The sequence below is a fragment of the Lissotriton helveticus genome, chromosome 3_1, assembly GCF_964261635.1.
Source record: "Lissotriton helveticus chromosome 3_1, aLisHel1.1, whole genome shotgun sequence".
Lineage (NCBI taxonomy): Eukaryota > Metazoa > Chordata > Amphibia > Caudata > Salamandridae > Lissotriton > Lissotriton helveticus.
This window is the reverse complement of record NC_136061.1, coordinates 431,784,124-431,803,459: the sequence shown is the minus strand read 5'-3', so window position 1 is coordinate 431,803,459 and position 19,336 is coordinate 431,784,124. Positions and strand designations below refer to the sequence as shown.

At 43.5% G+C, this 19,336-nt stretch overlaps 1 protein-coding gene across 1 annotated transcript in view; it reads right to left on the bottom strand.

Moving 5' to 3' along the window:
• Window positions 1-19,336, bottom strand: part of PARD3B (par-3 family cell polarity regulator beta) — a 2,182,026-nt gene that overhangs the window by 1,273,862 nt on the left and 888,828 nt on the right. Inside the window, exon 5 of the mRNA XM_078680290.1 lies at window positions 15,054-15,148. Within this exon, the coding sequence (XP_078536416.1) occupies window positions 15,054-15,148 (95 nt within the window). The remainder of the gene's footprint in view (window positions 1-15,053; window positions 15,149-19,336) is intronic.

Here is a 19,336-nt window from a genome sequence, read left to right as displayed (position 1 = left end):
CCGTCGACAATGGTTAACTCGTCTTTGACGGCCTGGAAGGGCCGTAGTTCTTCATCTCGTTTGTCGCCATGCTTCCATCCATCCTTCACTCTTCTGCAAACTTCCTCCATAGTCTTGTCCTCTTCCTGTGCCTTCCTCCACGTTTCTTCACCCAAAGCCCTCTGGATGGTGCAGACCTTTTCAACCATGTACCCTTCTTCATCTTCATCTGACTTCCCTCGCATTTCACTTGTCTCTACATCATTGACGAGCCTGGACAAACAGTCAGCTGCAAAGTTTTGAGTTCCTGGGACATATTCGACATTGAATGTGTACTCCTGGAGGCTGACCACCCAACGCCTTATCCTATTGGAGATGGCGTCCAAACCTTTTTTGCTGAACACTTCAACCAACGGTTTGTGGTCGGTGCGGAGGGTGAACTGCGTACCCCACAGGAAATCTCTGAATTTTCCTACTGCCCAGGCTACCGCTAACGCTTCTTTTTCGATGACTGAGTAGTTGTTCTCAGATTTCTGGAGCGACCTTGAGGCAAAGGCTACAGTTTCCTCTCCTTCCACGCTTTTCTGGGTGAGGACGGCCCCCAACCCTTTTGCACTTGCGTCAGTGGTGAGGATCGTGGCCCGGCCGGGCAGGTACGACTTCAAACTAGGGGCTTCGGCAAGAGCTCTCCTTACATCCTCGAACTCACTCTGGCATTCCTGGCACCATTTGAATTCACTCTCCTTTTTTAGTAATAGCCTAATGGCATAAGTCCTGCCTGCTAAATTTCTTATGAACTTTCCATAGAACTCTAACATCCCCATGAATGATTTGATCTCGTCCTTGCTTCTGGGAGGTGACAGATTTACAATGGTGTCTTGCAGTTCGGCCTTGGGACGTATGCCTTCTGTCGTTATCTTGTGACCCAGGAAATCCAACTCGGCACAACTAAAAACACATTTGTTCTTCTTCACGGTAAGGCCTTGGGACAAAAACCTCCTCAGCACACATCTCAGTCTCTCATCATGCTCAATCTGGTTCCTAGCGAAGACCAACACGTCATCCTGGTAACACATGACGCCTGGGATGCCTTTCAGGATGTTGCCCATGATTCTTTGGAATACGGCAGCCGCCGAGACCAGGCCGAAAGGCATCCTTTTGAATTTGTAAGCGCCCATGGGTGTCACAAAAGCAGTGAGTTCCTGAGACTCTTCGTGAAGTTTTACCTGGAAATAGGCTGAGGTGAGATCGAGGGTGGAAAACACCTTTGCCCCCTCTAACATGCTCATCATTTGGTTGATGTTCGGCAAGGGGTATCGGTCAACAACAACCTCTTTATTGAGTGCCCTCAAGTCAATGCAGAGCCGGACTGACCCATCCTTCTTCTTCGCTGCCACAATGGGCGCCAACCATTCGGTCGCTTCCACAGGCTCGATCACCCCAGCCTTACACAGTTTCTCCAATTCGGATCTGACCTCCTCCTGAATGGATATAGGGAGTCTCCTAACTTTCGCTACAACAGGCTTGGCATTCGTCTTCAATTTTATTTTATGACAGTAGTTCTTCAAACACCCAAGACCTTCTCTGAACACCTCCTCAAACTCTTTAGTGATGTCAGACTCACATTCCTGTATCTCTTGTACCAATATCTGGGGATTGCTGTTGGGATTGAGATACACCCCCAAACCCTTCTGAGCACGCCACCCCAAAATGTTGTCCCCTACAGTGGATACATATACTTTAGACACAGTAGACCTGTTTCTGTACTCAATTTTACACAGAAAGTATCCTTTCATGGAGATGGGACGCCCCGCATACCCTCCTGGCCTCAGGTCCAACCTCTTCAAAATTATCTTTCCTTTGGACACACGTGAGAACTCCTTGGCATTGATAATTGTAATTCTAGAACAGGAGTCAAACAATGCCTCTAGGTCAACCTCCCCTACTTTTATGGTGTCTTTAGGACTATCAACTTGATCTTCCTCCACATGTGCTGTAACTTCTGCACACATTTGGTTTCCAGGACCAGGTGCCTTCAGCTCTTTCACTTGCACCACAAACTCGTCGCACACCACATTCGTCCTGTCTCTACCCTGTCTACTAGCGCCCTGCCCACTCTTGCAGTATTGTTTGAAATGGCCTTTCTTACCGCACTTGCTACATGCGAATCTGAGGGCGGGACACTCCTTGTCGTTGGCAAGGTGCCCTTGTTTGCCACACCTGTAACAGGTACCCTTGAAAGATCCACCCAGCCTGCCTTCCTTCTGTTCCTTGCCCACTACCTTCTGACCCTTAACTACAGACACAGTCTCACATTCGGACACTACCTCACTGACATTGGTCTTGTCGTCGTTCTTTTTCTCCCCTGCATCTTGTTTAATTTCCCTTACGCACTGCAACATGTGCTCTACCTGCTTGGCTATGATGAGAACTTCTCTCAACGGCGGGTCATCCTTAAGCCATAACTCTTCACGCACCCGCTCCATCCTGCAAGTCAAAACAAACTGGTCCCTAATTCTCTCCTCGCTCGCTCCCCCAAACTTGCACGTTGCAGCTAACTTCCTCAATTCAGACACAAAATCTTCTATAGATTCCCCATCCTTTTGTGCCCTCTTACCGAAATGATACCTCTCCATGATTGTACTGGTCTTAGGGAGGTAGTGCAAGTCTAACTTCTTTAGGCTAACTTCAAAATCATTCAGACCCCTTGCCTCTTGTGCTCCTAAATCTGGGAGATGGTCTAGGACTTCCTCTCCCTCTGCGCCCAGGTAATAGGCCAGCAATGCAACCTTCCTTTCTAGTCCTAGGTTGGGCCCACACACAGTAGCGTAATTCAGGAATACCTTTTTCCATTTTTTCCACAAAATGATGGGGTCACCCGGACTGGTCAAGAAAAAGGGTGGAGGGGTCACATTTTGCATGCTTGCTTTACAATGGACAGGGATAAACTTCACCCTCCAAACATGCACTATAACCTGCCCCTTGAAAATACAATGCTTCACACAAAATATTTCAAAATAGTTATGCTTTCTAGGTGCAGACTGTCAGGCACTCCCAAAAAGGATAAAATTTCCCCAATGTGCACACCCTTTACAACTGCTCCAACGTGGGTAAAATAGTCAGCTATCCTTCAAAAATGCAGGGTAATACACAGATAACCCACTGATAGTGCACCTTGGGTCATAATAGTCAGCTATCCTTCGAAATGCAGGGCAATTCAATGATAACCCACTGGTAGGGCACCTACATCTTCATGCAAGTCACCCTTGTTGATTCCAGTACCGTAGTTTCACAATGAAGACAGTGTACTGTTTACTTTCCTGCGGTGCGCACCACTACGCCACACCCACATTAAAATGTAGCTGGCTTCCACTTCCCACGCCGCACTGCCAGTTCAAACACACGGTAATTCAAAAAAAAACGTGGCTGGATCTACTGGATGAGGTGTACAGTCCCACTGCGTTCCTGGCTCCTATCTCCTCCCACGTCGCGCTCCTAGAGGCCTCTAGGTGTACCAGCACACGACATATGAGGTCGCCCAAAGACTCTTTACACTCTCGCAGCGCTGGCTAGTCAACATCTAACAGCAGCCCCACACGCTGTACCTCGTCCTCCGATGCAGTAGGGGGTTCCGCAATACATCGCCACTAATTAGCTCTTCCCGCGCTGCCCTGAGGAGGGAGGACAGATCAAGGGAGGACAGTCTTGAAACACCCCTAAGGTGTCAGCACACCACGCTGCCCTGAAGTTGAAGAAAATAGCGCGCGGAGAAAGTCTCTGGCGAAGGGCTGGGAGACTACGCGCCTGGCACTTGCCTTCAATTGAAGCTCCGTCGCGCTGTAAATAGCCGCTGGCAGGCTCCGACATGAACGAGAGATACCTCCCCTCGTCAGCTTCCGATGCTGGACTTCGCCACATAAACGTAGATTGCAAGCGCAGGGTGACAGCAGGCGTACCTCTCTTTCAGGGTGTCAGTCGCCCGCCCTTCCCCGGGCATCGACAATCCCTCAGCCTTCCTTCAAGCGGGCACGCCTCCCTTCCTTGAGGCGCTTCACACTCTGCCGGCTCTCCGCATCGCAGCCAGCAACACCTCAGCCCGCTGCCTTGACCGGGATACTCGAGTCAGCTGCCGTCCTTATAACTTCCTTTCCGACGGCTGCGCTCTTCTGGGCGTGTTGAGGTCACAAGAGGCTTTAACCCTCGTCGCCAGTGTAGCATTCACCCAAATATGACTCCGTACTAAAAGAAGTGAATACCAAAGAAGTATTTATTCAGGATACAAAATCCTGTGACCTCAGCCACAGCCTCTCGAACTCTTGTCGCCTTCAGAGTGTCCCCGGCGCTCGCCTTGGAATGCTGGTCGCGGTGACATTCTAAATGATGTCACCGCGAGCAGCACCATCACACGCAGAGTCGCCGGGGGGAAAACAGAAGAGGGAGATACCACAAATAGGCTTGCCAAAAAAGTTGGGGTAGGCACAGGTTGTCAATCTTTTTAAGGTGATCAGGTAATCAGGTCTGTGAACAAACTAAAGCAAATTTGATTACCTGCATAAACTTGCTCTATGTTTTATCCATGCATCATTAATGCTTATGAGAACGCCATGTTTATTTGTTGGGGAAAAAATAAGTAAAGTTTGGAAAATTAATGTTTTAACGCATTGTCCTTGACGTGGGACTAGGAGTTCTATTTTTGAGCCACTTAATTTGAGCCTGGTTTGCTGTCCGACCTTTGACATGGGAACAAAAAGAAATGAGCCTTCAAAACAGACAATCTTTTGTTTCTTTTCATTTAGTGTGCTTATGCTACATGTGCCAGTATATTAACCCCTGACCTATTTACTTTTTTAATGCTTGTTCTATAGTTGCTTTATAGCACACTGAGTAGAATGTGTCCTATTCTCCAAATCATAGTAGTCACTTTAACAGATTTGTACATAGGAAAGACTGATTTTTCACCACAGATCTTAACTAATGTCCATAAAGTTATATGCAATCTTTGAATCTCTTTGAAGAATCTGTACAAACCCACTGAACTATCTTACCAGCACCAAGTACACAATAAGTATCCTGATGATAATTTCTGGCAGTTAACACAACATTATCTCAAAAGATGGCCCGATGCTGCCCTGACAGAGGGGAAGCTACAAATTTAGGGACGAAGTACCCTAGTCTCTGATATTGTACGCTCAGTCCCAGGGTACCGGAAGAGAGGGAATTTTTGATTATAGTGGTGGCCTTTTTTAAATTTCTAGATTTGTGGTGGGCTACATATTAAACTTCAAATTTGTAAATTACCCATGATACATATAAATTACTGGATCTGACAAACACAGAATTTGAGATAATTTTGAGGGCACCATACTTAGAAGGTAACAGAAAGCACCGTATGGCCGGTTCACGGTTCCGTGGAGCGCCATGCTGCATGAATAGGGTCCTCTTGGAACAGACAGCTTCTCGACCGACGTCTCCAGCAGTCCCTTATACCCTGCCCAGAACCCACTTGCCAGTCAGTATCAGTGGTCTGTCAGGAACTGTTCAGAGTTATTACTGTTCAGGACTTAGTTTTCATCATTAGACTTTGGACTCCTGCACTTATTTAATTTCTTTATTTATTTGCAAATTATGCACTGAGTTCTAGCCTAAACAGGTTTACTAACTTAACCCACCCTTCCCTAACAGTGCCTATCATAACACCACATAACATAATGCACTCTCACATACCAATATGCTCAAGGACGCGATTAAAAGTAGGCACAATTTTCATCACTAATTACACACCTGTTAATGACAGTTTCTGTGGAATGTAGATATAAGTGAGTGCACATTGTGCACACAATTCCAATTTGCAGACTTTGACAACACAAAAACTGAGCAAGTGTCCCAAAAACAACACCCTGATTTTCAGGGCTGGCTTGACAGAGCAGCTCTGACATTACCTATGTGATTAACAGAAAAAGAGCTTTCAGAAGTACTACAGGGTGAGGGCTTAGACTCCACTCACATGTTGGTGCCCCCGACTACAGCGTTTGATTGAGCAGAAGTTGTGTGTTGCCACTCAAAAAGAAGTTTTGTATTGCACTTTGTTTCCTTGTGGGAAAGCTTATGCCCATTTGAGAATAGTGAAGACGGTACTCAAATCTTATTCTTTACAAAATGATACATTTCCTACTTAGATCCCACACCTGAATCAGTAGAACAAAGTCCACATATTCTACAGTGCCAAAAACATAAGGAATTCAAATAATAATTAAATACATGTGTTAAAACAACGAGATGGGGGAATGGTGGCATAAAAAATGACCCACCTTACATTAGTATGTCCTTTATGTCTACTTAAGGCCTTATAGAAAGGAGGAAGAGATAAGGAGAAGGCAGAAGCAGAGTGGACAAAACGTTAAAAAATTTAGGAGGAAAATAAAAAGGGACACATGGAATAGGTGCAAGACAAGCAAAGTGTAGGGCATTAGAGAAGAGGAAAGACGCAGCTGCTCCCCAACCTCCTGATACCTTGATGACTTGTACTCCCCTACTAGTCTATGGCATGGGCTGCTGCGGGTAAAGACAGTCAAACATGGATATGGAAAGGACTTTTCATGCTGATTTTGGGCAATTGGGATAATAAGAAATTGACAAGAAAGATTATAATTTGAGACTATCATTGAGCTTGTGTAAAGCTCTAGACACTTTTGATGCTATGCCCCAGGAAATGATATCATATGGCAGTGTTTTTGAGGCATAGAATGCACATTACAAAGAATGAAAAGCATCTTGAAAGAGTTTGCGGCGTGTGTGAGCATCTCTGTAATGTTCCTAATGCTCCACGTGGCCTTGAATCTGCAGTGGTCCGGAAGCGTTTCGATCATTCTGGTAATTGCATGGAGCCTGCTAATTACACACATGCAGATTTGCCTAATGTGAGCACGTCTTAATGGACGTTGGAGCATCAGATGCTCATACATTCTCTCAAGGATAGGGCACCTTTAAAGGTTGCCCATATGGAGGAGTCCCTCTGGCCTCAGACACTTGAGTTACCAAATGAACCACAGCATCCCAATGGACCAGGCCTGAAAGCAAAAGCAGACACAGAGGGCATCCTTCTCTGTGCAAACGACACTATAACGGTGGGTGGGAAGGAAAGGGGAAATACTGCCATCAAATCCCAGAGGAAGCTGAAATTAGATTTATATTAAACACAGTAGGAGCTCGAGTAAACAACCACTGAAAGCAAGCTTTGTTTAACTCTGTATGGATGAGACTGGATGAGTGGGACATTGCTGACAGCTGTCCGAAGTACAGGCGACAAAGTGGTTACAGATAACTGTGAATGAAATGAGACTGGCTAGAATGAAAGAAAATAAGTTGACAGTGCAAACAAGAAAGCCCATCAAAACAGGCAGCAGGGGTATAATGCCAGGAGTGGACAGTCTGATTCTTCCACTGGGCATTTCCCCGGTGGGCTGGAGGCATTGGAGTCGGGTTTGAAAAGCCAAAGGCAGCTTCTGGTGCCTCTGTCACTTCTCCGGCTCCCACAGATAATTACCGCAGGCACGAGAGAAAAGGAGTGAGAGAGATGAGAAAATTTTTTCCAAGGCTGTTTTTGGTTCCAAGTCCAGCCTCGATTACAGTACAGCGTAGACTCAGATTCAAATTAAAATAATATCACAGGTACATCAACTACCTTTTGCTAAAGAAAAACTAATATTTGGTGCATGGCAGAACTTATGAGAAGGCAGATATGCAATTATGTGTTCACCCCCAAATGCTTGGTCCTGGTAAGATCTAGAAACAAATAGGATCTACTACTTAATAGTTCCAGAAATCTTAAGATGATTCACATATTCCTGTAACGTTGGGTAATAAGTACACAGCATCGAAGGGTAATTTTATTAATATTGCTGTACTGAATAACAAAGGTGTTGGGTAATTTCATTAATATCGCGGTACTAAATAACAAAGATGTAACAGACTAAAGGAAATGATATATCCCCTTAGTCTAAGGATATGTCTGATATGTACACTGAACATTTTGAGGATACATGATCTCAGGTTTTGCAGGACTCATTTTGTCGAAACAATAAAAAAGGCTCAGTTAAGCAAGAATGAGAAAATGACAACTGATGCAATGCACGCAAAACCAAAAGACTCATCAGGAAGCAAAATTCTCATGGCGGACATCTATGGTCACAAGCTTGAAACCCAACAGAGCCAACTCAGCCATCCATCCTTCAGAGGTCGGTATATTTACCATTTGTAATGTACAACACTTATAAAGGTAGAATGTAAACTAAGAATTATTATTATGTCGCCCGTTCGGTGGTACAACCAAGACATGGCAACAAAATCTAGTTTTAAAATCATGGCAGCCTCATTACATTTGAGAATTGGCTGAAAGTGTCTCAGCCATGAATAGCATAGACATGATGTAGAGTTGGCGGTCCAGATGATTACAAGGGGAGTAGTAGATGTTTTTCAGGAGAAGAGAGAAAATCTAATATGAATAGTAATGGCTACCCAGTGTACCAAAAAAACCGCCTCCGATTTGGCCATTTACAAAGGTAAGACATTCCAAGTTTGCTCTCATGAAATATTACTGGTGCCGGTATCTCAAATCCTAGAAATCACAAATGTGTCTTCCAGGAAGTTGAATGTCCTCAGCCAGTAATATTATGGTAAACAATACGAGGAAAATAGAGTACTCGTGGGGATAGGTGGATCAAGACTGTTCTGTGTTTTGGGGGAAATTCATCTTTAAGTAACTCAGGTATACATGATCAATTTGACAACAGTGAAATGTAATCAGGCATAGAAGGCTCCAGAACCTGGTTAACAGAATAAGTGGAGATCAGAGTGAGAGAAGATAGACCCTGGGTATAATCAAGCTTTGGGAATCTAAAGCTTTGGAATTTAAGAATGTAGAGAAAGCATCAGATCAACCTTCGAGGTCCTCAGAATTATCTACTTTCCACCTAGTTTACGAATTAGGTGGTGAGAACTTCGGTGCAAGCATCCACTATTCGGATAGAAAGGAATGTCGCCACCTACAATACCATGTTATATGTGTAGAGGAGTAATTGGTGAGAGGTAACCTTTGGGAAACAAAAGTATAATACTGAAGAGTAGTGCACTCAGATGGTATGACAGAAATGTGGAAGAGTTAGAGAAAGATATACATGTCCAATGACTGGGGTGGTAGCTGGCCGTCTTACACTTGTCAAGTGGCTCAACCTTTTTGGCTGAACTCACAACTTTTAAAGCTGATATCTGTATAACTGTGTGTGACAGGAAATCACTGGAATGGTTTGTGTGAGGGAACCTATCAACATAAAGGATTGTCTTGACAAAATACAAATATGTGTCTTTAATTAAAATAGCGTGCCTCATAGGGTTTTTTATTTTGAAAACTGATTTCTCAACGTTTAGTTTCATTTGTATTGCTTCTAACATCTCCTTACCATTAGCATTGTATTGTTCACCCCTTTCTCTGTTCCCCATTTCCCCACCTCATTTGTTTTTCTTCCATTCCTTTATTAGCATTAATCGGTCAGATTTAAAAAGACCTCCTGTAAACCATATCAAAAACTTACATTGTGCTTAGAACCAGCTCATTGCTTTCTACCGGTCGGCTTTCATGCCACTCTCATGTGCTTGCTTCTTATTGGATTGCTTTCCTGTCTCTTCTTTTGTTTCTGCCTCCCCTGGAGCAAAGCCTGCTTACCCTCCTTTTGATTGGATGACTTCACTACCAGGAGTAACAGTAGTGAAAGACAGCCATGATTGAAGTGCAGATGTCCCCTCACACTCTGTGCCCCAGTGCCACTGCACCTTTTGCACCACTGGTATATATGACCCTATTTTGCAATGAAGTTGTGCTAAGTAGATTTGAAGACTGGGTAGTGGGTCTCTTTATTTAAGAGTCCTTGCTTTGAATGCAAATATGGAAATAAAGACCTCATCTAGAGGGTCGTCCAAACTACCTGTTTTACAGCAATACCGAATTTGAAAAGTTATCCAATTTGTGGCCGAGGGAAGGAAGTATTTCCTGGAGATTCTCTGCATCAATGCATTATAAGGGTGGCCACTTGCAACAAATGAATTATTAATTCAATGCCTATTGACTACAGGAAAAATCTTAACCATGTTTATGTGGGTATTGCACCAAGGGCTATGTTGACTTTAGAAAGGTGAAAAAAAGACTGAACAAATCGTTTTCTGTACAAAAACTAGCCTTTGTAAGGAATTCATTTAATGCCTTTTTCAAATAAAAATATCAAATGATTAAATAAGGGGATGCACTTATCTCTTTTGTGATTACGCTAATACAAGTACGCTCTGCTTGAATATTTCTTAACAAGTACAATAGATTTTATAATAGTCTGACTTCTCTACATAATCATTCTTACAGGTATTCCAGTTATATCTTTTTATAAATTTTAATAAACTATTATAAGTAATAGTAAGCAAGAGGAATCACTGGTATAGAATTTTTATTAGGCACTATATTGTCACCTAAAAGTGCATGTGCCTATGAGGGTGTTGCGTGCCCTGAGAACACACAGTATGAAGCTTCCACAACCTGAGGACTTTTTGCACTTCTTACGAGGATTAGCTGCTAGGTCAAGGGCCTAAGGTCCATAGTTTAATCTTCCCAAAGGCAATGCTTGCATTTTGGACGCAGGTTAGACGCGGTACTGAGAGAAAGTGCTGGTCCTTAATTTGAGTCGGTGAAGCCCTCAGGCATTCAGTTTTGGGGGAACAGCACTTATTCTCCTCATCTGATATTAACCTTGAGCAAAAGAGAGAGAAACACACAAAAGGAAAGAACAAGGAAGAGAAAGACGGAAACAGGCACAAAGGGGTAAGCAGGGACTGCAAAAGTAAGATAAAGGGCAGCAGTGTCTGGCATTGGACTAAAGATGCCTGAGTTGAATTCAACACTACGCAGTCTTGGTATTCTGCATGCAGGTTTTTGATAGCACTGCCGGAGCATAGCTTTGGGCACTGACACTCTGTCTTTTACAAATTAAGCACTGGCAGCAGGACACGAGTCCTAAAAAAAGAAGTGGGGGGATGCTGTCACTGGAAGTGACGTAACGACAGGAAGTGAAGTCATGAAAGGTGGCTTGCACCATTGGGCTCATTGCCTCCTCTCGCTCACCCCTTAGATGCGATTGCATCTCAGAAGTCAGCGCGTGAGCAGCGTGCTGTGAGCTCCGAGCACCTCGTCCCAGAGAGGCCAAAGAGTGAAGTCCAGCTTTTTGGCAGGGGGGATGGTGTCCACCCAGTAAAATAATTGAGGGGGACGCCGTCCCCCCGCGTGGTACCCCGACTCGAGCCCTGACTGGCAGGTTCTACTGCCTAGCCCCAGCAGGGGGTTCGGAGGAACAATTCCTTACAAAAGTCGAGAACAGAGAGATTGCCTCAGGATAACTGAAGGCTCCCTGTAACTTTAGATATTTAGTACCCAAAGACTTAAGATCTGTGGTCCCAAGCAAGTCCTAAATAAAGATTACCTGCCAAGGACAGCACGCATCAGAAATTGAAAAGTCTATTAGAATTAAAGAAAAGGCTAGCACTATAACAATACAGCATTTGCAAAGCAGCAGCTGGGTTTCTGGAAGCTAGGTTTCAAATAGCCTTGTGGTGACAGCATGCAATGACAAAAAACAGACCTGTACTCAAATATTTCTATGATTAGCTACGATAATTAACATATTTTAATAAATTCATTCGGATGTCAGTTGTTTATCAGAAAAGCATCTCAGTATGATAAAAATTGCTGTATTCCGTTGCTTGATGATAGGGCCTTTTTGAAAAATAATTTGGAACTTTTTGGGATTTCATATATTTTATATCTTTTTTCTAGAGAGGTCCAAGCTAATTCAGGTGTCCAAACACTGTAAAGAATCGAGGAAATTTGAACATAGGCTTTATATATTAAGACTCTGAATTACATCACGCAGAAAAGGGGTTTACAGCGTGTGAAGAGCATCAGGTACATGATGTGATGTCCGATTCCCAAAATAGGAGAAGGTTCCTCTGTGACTCAGTTGATGGACTGTTAATGGGACAGATGATCGAGAAATACAGTTTGGCCCAAAGAGGGTGGAAGGTCAGATAGGAACTAGGAGTCAGAGAAGAACCTATATACTAGTATGTTCCATATTAGAAATAGACACCACCTATGACCTCCAGCTTCTGTACCTAGAGACATCCGCAGACCTCACTCGGCCTATGGTCCCATCGAAGCCAGGATGAGGCCAAAGAGTGAAGAAGCAGAGTGCCCAATTCAAATATTCCTTGAATGGACATAAGGGACCGAGTCAGATAAAGGAGCAGGACTTCTTATATAAAGAAAGGTCCCAGACTGATTCACTGGGCCTTCGTCATGTGTTCCTGCAGACTGATTAACTGGGCCTTCGACATGTGTTCCTGCAACCGGGTACCAGAAGGACTAAACTGGTCATCTTCATAAGCTCTAGATACAGTAACTCATGCATTTCGGAGACTGGCACCTAATCAACAAAGCTATTGTTAATACTGTCAACATTTCACATTCAGACTACAAACATCTTTTCAGGAAAGTAGCACATGTGAACGTTTTGTGGAGTATAGCTCCACAAGAGATCCCTGGCTGCAGACCTGCAAGACACTGGCGGATTTAGACACTCATTCTCCACAGGCAAAATCATTTGGGCAATTAGAACTGCTATTATTTGAGCCTCCGGAAGCAACTCCGTCTTCGATGTATGCTACGTATATAAGTTATTGCTATGAATTACAGGTATGCAGTTTCTTGATTCTAAAATTATTTATATCAAAATAATGAATTAGGAGAATCTGTATATATATATATTTTTTTTTTTTAACATATAGATAATGTATAGGGCACATGATAATATACATAATTACATTACAGGACACAGTTATGTGATAGCGTTGTTTGCATTGTAATCAAAAAGGAATTTAAATGACAGAGTCCACCATATTAAAGACAGTGTTGCATTAAAAGGCTAAACAACCTAGTGATGCTGTAGTTGAGCATTGATTACAGCGGTCATGGCCTCAGGATTCTGTAGGTAAAGAGTGAAAAAAAACACCAGTTAGTAACGCATAGGGTGTTATGAAAAGCCGCATGGATGCACCCAGGTATCTCCAAGGAACGCCAGAGCACTGCGGCTACAGCGAGTGAGCCAGCGTGCAGTGTCCGCTGCTGCAGCAGTCACCTGGTGCGGCCCTGCACCAGCCCGCTGAAGTCCTGCCTTCTACTCTGGATCCTTTCCCAGACTAATGCATTCCGGTGGCTGCCAACTCAAATTAGTGCCTTCGAGCTGTCGCAAAAAAACAAAAAGTGTAATTATGACCTCTTGCCAGCCCTTCGGAGGTGCACTCAGGACTGCAGCTCGAATGAAAATGCATACATTATTTAATTCAGTAGGAGTGCCTTAAGTGGCACTTGCTTTTTAGATGTCCATGGCAGGTGATCTGTAATGACCACTGACTTACATAAAATGGCTGCCTGTATTGCAACTAGATGGACCTTTCAGTTCCAACATCCCATATACCACGTGTTCCTATATCCATGTCCAGGGGCGGCCTTAGGCATGTGCAAGCTGTGCACCTGCACAGGGCCACAAAACCCCAGGGGCCACCACGCCAATATATATCCTTAATATAATAATCCTCTGGATAGATAAATATTTCCGTGGCGGCCCCTGGCAGGGATTTGGCGGCCTCCGCTCTGTTCTACTTCCAAACACCCTGAGCCCCCTGCTGATCACTGGCCTCCGCGCTCCGCCCTGCCCGGACCCCTCTTCCGGGGCCCCCTACCTATGCTCCCTGCCCAGGGCCGCCATGAGCCTAGAGTCGCCCCTGCTATGTCACAGGTTGAACAGATTCCATTTTCCCCTTGAGATGGGTTCTTTCGTATCTGCCTTATCGTTTGGCATATATTATTTTTCACAAATATTGTGGTGTTTTTCAAATTTATTTATGGGACTTTGTTCCTTCTTTATGGCATTTCTTGTCATCTTCCATGTGTGGGTCACCATATTAATCCTTTTCACCAGGGAAGTCCTGGTATTTATTTTTAAAAATGTAGTACATTCTATCTAGAAGTGCTACTGATGGCTGCAATGATACCACCAACTAAATATAAGATAAAGACTGTAAAGGCTTGTAAAAGGAAATCCAAGGACTTAAGCACTGAGTTATTGGTAAACTGGTCCCATCTGGTAACCATCTCTGATCAATTCTCCTACTGCAAAGTTATCCACCAAAAGACCATTAGTGAAAGGTTGATTGAAGCCATTTACCCACTATTCACTGTGGGTGGCGACAGGCCTGCTTAACGAAGGAGGGCAGAGCTCCCCCTACAGGCAGGTGCAGTGAGTGACTGCAATCGCCAGCAAGAGAATGCCTGAGGGTGGGGGCGGGCCCAGGGACACCCTCTTATCGCTTTCAAGGGGCACCCTGATCGTGCGTCACACAGCGCACATTCAGCGCGCCTCCTGGTGCTCATTTTGCTGCGACACCCACGTCTGTAATGCACACCGGTGCAAGAGTCCCTGCATGACCCCACAGTTTGAAAGTTCTTCAAAATCTTAAAAGTCATCCAAGAATTGCTTTAATATTAATTTTTCCACAGACATCTTTTTATTGCCAGCCCATAGGTGACGGTTCTTCAGGGCTTGTAACGGAAATAAAAATAACACTTATAACACTGCAAAGCATGGGATGGGGCCTTTCACCGAGACGAGTGATTATCTTTGAGCGAAAAGACGCAAGTCAAGGAAAAGCCGTCAGCAAACGTGTGCGAGAAATCAACGTAGGGGCGCGCGAGGTGTTTGTGAACGTGTGCCCGCGCGCTGCTGGGATGATATCACAGTTTCATTCACTTTAATTGGCGCGTGAATTTTCGGCACATCTTCCGGGAAGCGCTGCATCCGGTTTCGCTCCATGGAACTGCGGCCCACCGCCAAAGTCTCATTACACTAATGAAGCACTGGAGGGTGAAGGCGCAGTCTGTACAGGGGCACCGTCTACCTGAGTGCGAAGGCGGTTCTGGTCCTTACCTGTTGTTGTGTGGGGTCTTCTGGGGTGCCAGGTACTCAGGCTGCCAGATGGAATCCATGTCCCCGTCTTCCGCAGACCCTTGGAGCGAAGAACCCTGTGCCAAAGATGGAAAAGGGCACACAGTTAACGACTTGCCCTGCTTCAGATTTACAAATAAAAAAAACAGATGCACCACAATTTATTCTAAAATTGCTAAAATATCCGCTTTTCCTTAGTAGTTTAAATGTCTAGTTTGTCTAATGCGCCAGAATTTTCGATCAGCCTGCTTCCAAGCGCTCTGAGTTTTGGCAAATACTAGAAATAATGACGTGTTACTTTCGCTCAGGATCACACTGAGGGCAAAAGAGGTAGCAGGCGTTAAATTCGGGGAGCCTGATTCCACCACTAGGGCACATCTGCTCCCATAGAATAAATCCTGGCACCCTTCCTTCTTGTATGGTGCTCTTTAAGTGATTTATTCACAACACAATTCCTCCCTCAATATATTTTTCCTGCTTGCAAAACAGGCCCAAACCTTCCTCCATTTTTAGTTTTTCTACATATCCAGAAGTCCCCGACTTTGCTTTATCTGGAAAGAACATTTTTTATTCTCCCCTCCCATTCATGGTCATAGATCCATTCGAAAGACCGCTTCCTGTTGCTGCTCTCCACCTTATGTGCTTCTCTATTGACAACCTACAAGTAGAACCCAGCCACCTGAGATTTGGAACGTCATCCTCTTCAGGCTTTCCTGCAACTGACATCTGAATAATATTGGGTACAGTTTCCCACCTCTACCAATTGGGCGTTAACCTCATGTTCCAATAATCAAACAGTATCTGTCAGCGCTATTAAGTAAATGAAAGCCAAAGCACAGCGCTATACAAAATTCCTCAATTAATAAATAAATCAATACATTCAAAAGGTGCTAATCAGTTGCTGCTTTGTACTTCATCTCTTTTGATTGGTTTACTGACCTACTAGCCTAACCCAAGCACATGAAATTCAGGAAACACCTGGAAACCGACGCCTTCAGATTGACTTAAACTGAAACCAAGATGGAATATGGGCTCTGCAGCAAAATATAGGGCATGGGTATCCGCCTCACCCAACTGGATACTAAGATGCTAACTTCCTATTCCAACAACCAAGCTTTATCGACAGTGCCCTGAAGTTACTGAAAGGAGGTGCGTAGGCTACAAAAAACTCCTAAACAGATACCAACATTCAAACGCAGGATCTCAGCTCCTGTTGCCGCTTTGCACTTCATTGTTTGCTCTTTTGGCGGCTTAGCAGTGAAAAAAAAACCTCTGGGAATCTCCTGGAAACCAACCTCTTCCCAGATGCCTTCAACTAAAGTGGACATCGGGTTTGCAGAAGAATATTGACATGGGTATCCACCGTGCCCAATTGGATGCTCACCTGCCTTTCTAAGAACCAAGCTTGATCTGTCAGCACTCTGAAGTAACTGAAAAGCAATGGGAAGCACTAGGCAAAACTCACAAATAAATGTCACCAGAACAGAAGACCATCAAGGAGGATGCTGCACGGGACGGTTATTTGAGTCAAGGCATGTGATAAGTAGCTATCTGGAAGACAGCAGTCTTCAGCCGGCATGCTGACCACAATGAGTTAAATTAAGAGATGCCAGAAAACCTAGGAGCCACTGACAGCAAGCGATGCCCCCGTTTAAATGCACTTTATTGCAGCATTTACTGTAACAGGACAAACATTTAAGAAGGCCATGCTGCACTGCGAGCTGCAGTTTATTCAAAGGCTGTGACAGGGGGCTGCCAGGCACACATCTTGCACTAGCATGCTGACACTTCACCATGGCGCCTCCACCCGCCAACCAAACTCAAGGAGTGACTTATTTTATTTGTGTGTTTTCGTAATGCGGTGCGGCGAGTGTATGCGCTGCTGCAGCAAATGATTAATGTTGTCAAGAAAAGTTAAGAGCGCACGAGTGCACTTCTTGAGAAAAAAAAACATCAATTAGATAATTACTGTTAGGATGGAAACAGGCAAACACAAAAGTGAGGAGTTATTGAATGTGCTGCAGGTTCTTCAAGCAAACACGTGCTGAAGCTGAAAATCCAAACAGACTGAGAAAAATACCACTTCACACACATCTTGGTTTCTGATACCTGTAACTGTCTCTCCTTCCTGATTCGATTCTATATCAAGGCACAAAACAGCGCAAATCGGATACTAAAAACCCATGACAGTATTTCAGGCATGACAGACTAAATCAGATTAGTTGATCTAACTAAGAGAGGAAAAACATAAACAGCCATCACATGCTCGTTCTAAAATGTGTTTTTCTCTACAATGACGAAGGGATGGCAATATGGAAAGCTCGTGTCCATGCAGGCTTACACAGAGCATCTTTTCAAACAGGAGTGACAGAAATTGAAGAACCAAACATGTACCAGGTCTCCAGTGTATAAAGTGAAAAGCCTTATATGAGGGAAGTGTTCCTAAGGTTTCCAATGACAGGTACTGAAATATGTCTTGTGTTCTTGGCCTTGGGGATACCAGATGGAACGCATGTTAAGGAAGGCGGGCTTGACACCTAACCAAAATGGTAGATCCGACTTATCTGACAAAAACATTGAATTACAGCTCAATTTTGCCTATGCATAACAACGAAGCTCTTAACGGGACGCTTTAGACAGAACACATCTAGCACAAAACAGACAGGTCATATAATTGTGTATCATTCACAACAGCACACATCTCTAAACGTACATCAAAGCAAAGCGCACACCCAAGGCAGCACTGGGAGAGGTCAGAAAATAGGCCAGCATCTCAAACCCCAAATTTGGTGACTTAGAAATTAATTTGTGCAAATAGAAAAATGGTTAAACACAAGAAAGTACTCCTGACAGAAACAGTGGGGAGTTCGATTGCCTATTAATTAAGGTAACATATTTGAGGAGATTTGAGTTAGGAAAGCAGATATATTTAGAGTAGTCAGGGAACAAATGAGCACTCTAAACCCAGAATTTAGGGATTTCTTTTAAAAAATACATCCTAACAAAATGGCTAATTCCTTCAGCTAAATGGTAATTAAGTGACGGCTTAGTTGTAACCACGCCTGTGCAGTTCAATCTTTTTTGCTTTTATGATTAATATTTATTAAATACATGTACATTAATTTGAGAACATTTCTGTCTGTTTTTCATTTTGAGCTTATTTAATTTGATCAATTAATGCAAGTTTTACAATTATTTTACAAATAATAATTCTGAACAGCCCTCACTTTAAGCTGTGAAAAACTTTTTGGCTACACAACATAAAATAAACCAATTATTGCACTTGATATGAATGGAAAGTGACTATTGAAATTGTTTGACTGCACTACATCGATATCATTTAAACCAGCAATGCTGAATTTTAGAAGTAATATTAAGTACTATTGATGATATGAACTAGCAAATGAAAATGTAGAACCAATGAAATTAATATTGTATTGATATTTAATGAATTTGAAAAGTGTTATTATGTATTTCTTTTTTGGAATCTGCATCAATTTGTAAAATTTATTGTTCCAGTTGTTCATGAAATTTCAGCGCTACGTTTGTTTTTCTACAGTTATATCAACCCTGTGGGTGGAGTCCAGCATGGCCATTATTACCCCAAAAAAGCCTGGTTTGGCATTTTTTTTACTAATTCCAAAAACATAACAAAAGAAAGCCACTGCGTCAGGAGTCACAAATAGCAAAATAAAATGGCTCCAGAATTTATTGGAAAATAGACCTCAGCAGGGAAAACTCGGTCTATTTCTTTCGAATGATAGCATAACCAAATGTGGAGTTGCTGCTCTAGTCAATATATATCTGCATCCACGTTCTGATATCTTTTATGAATGTACGCTGTCTGTCTAATCGTGCTGGTGACACCCAGATTTACTTCAGGTTCACATCTGACCTAGTGCCAAGTAGAGATTGCATAGGATGCACGTGTCATAATGGTACTTGGCAAAATAAATTACATCCCTTCTGTCCACAAGGAATTACTTTGACTTCCAGAGTCAGACCACATATGTTTTAAGCTGGCATTTAAATGCCTTATGCAGTTGGTCTTGGGCTTCTCGCCAACTCAGATTGTCTTAATCCAACCTGTAGGAACCTATGGAGCAAGGGTAAAGTTCTATTGATGGCGCGTAAACTTTATTGTCTGAGGTAGACGCTCATTCTCTGTTCAATTCTGGACACTGGGTATTAGGCTCACCTCTTCACCCAGGGTCTTCAAGAATAAGAGGGGTACCTAGTTGTTCAGTTAGGCAGTTTAGAAAGAC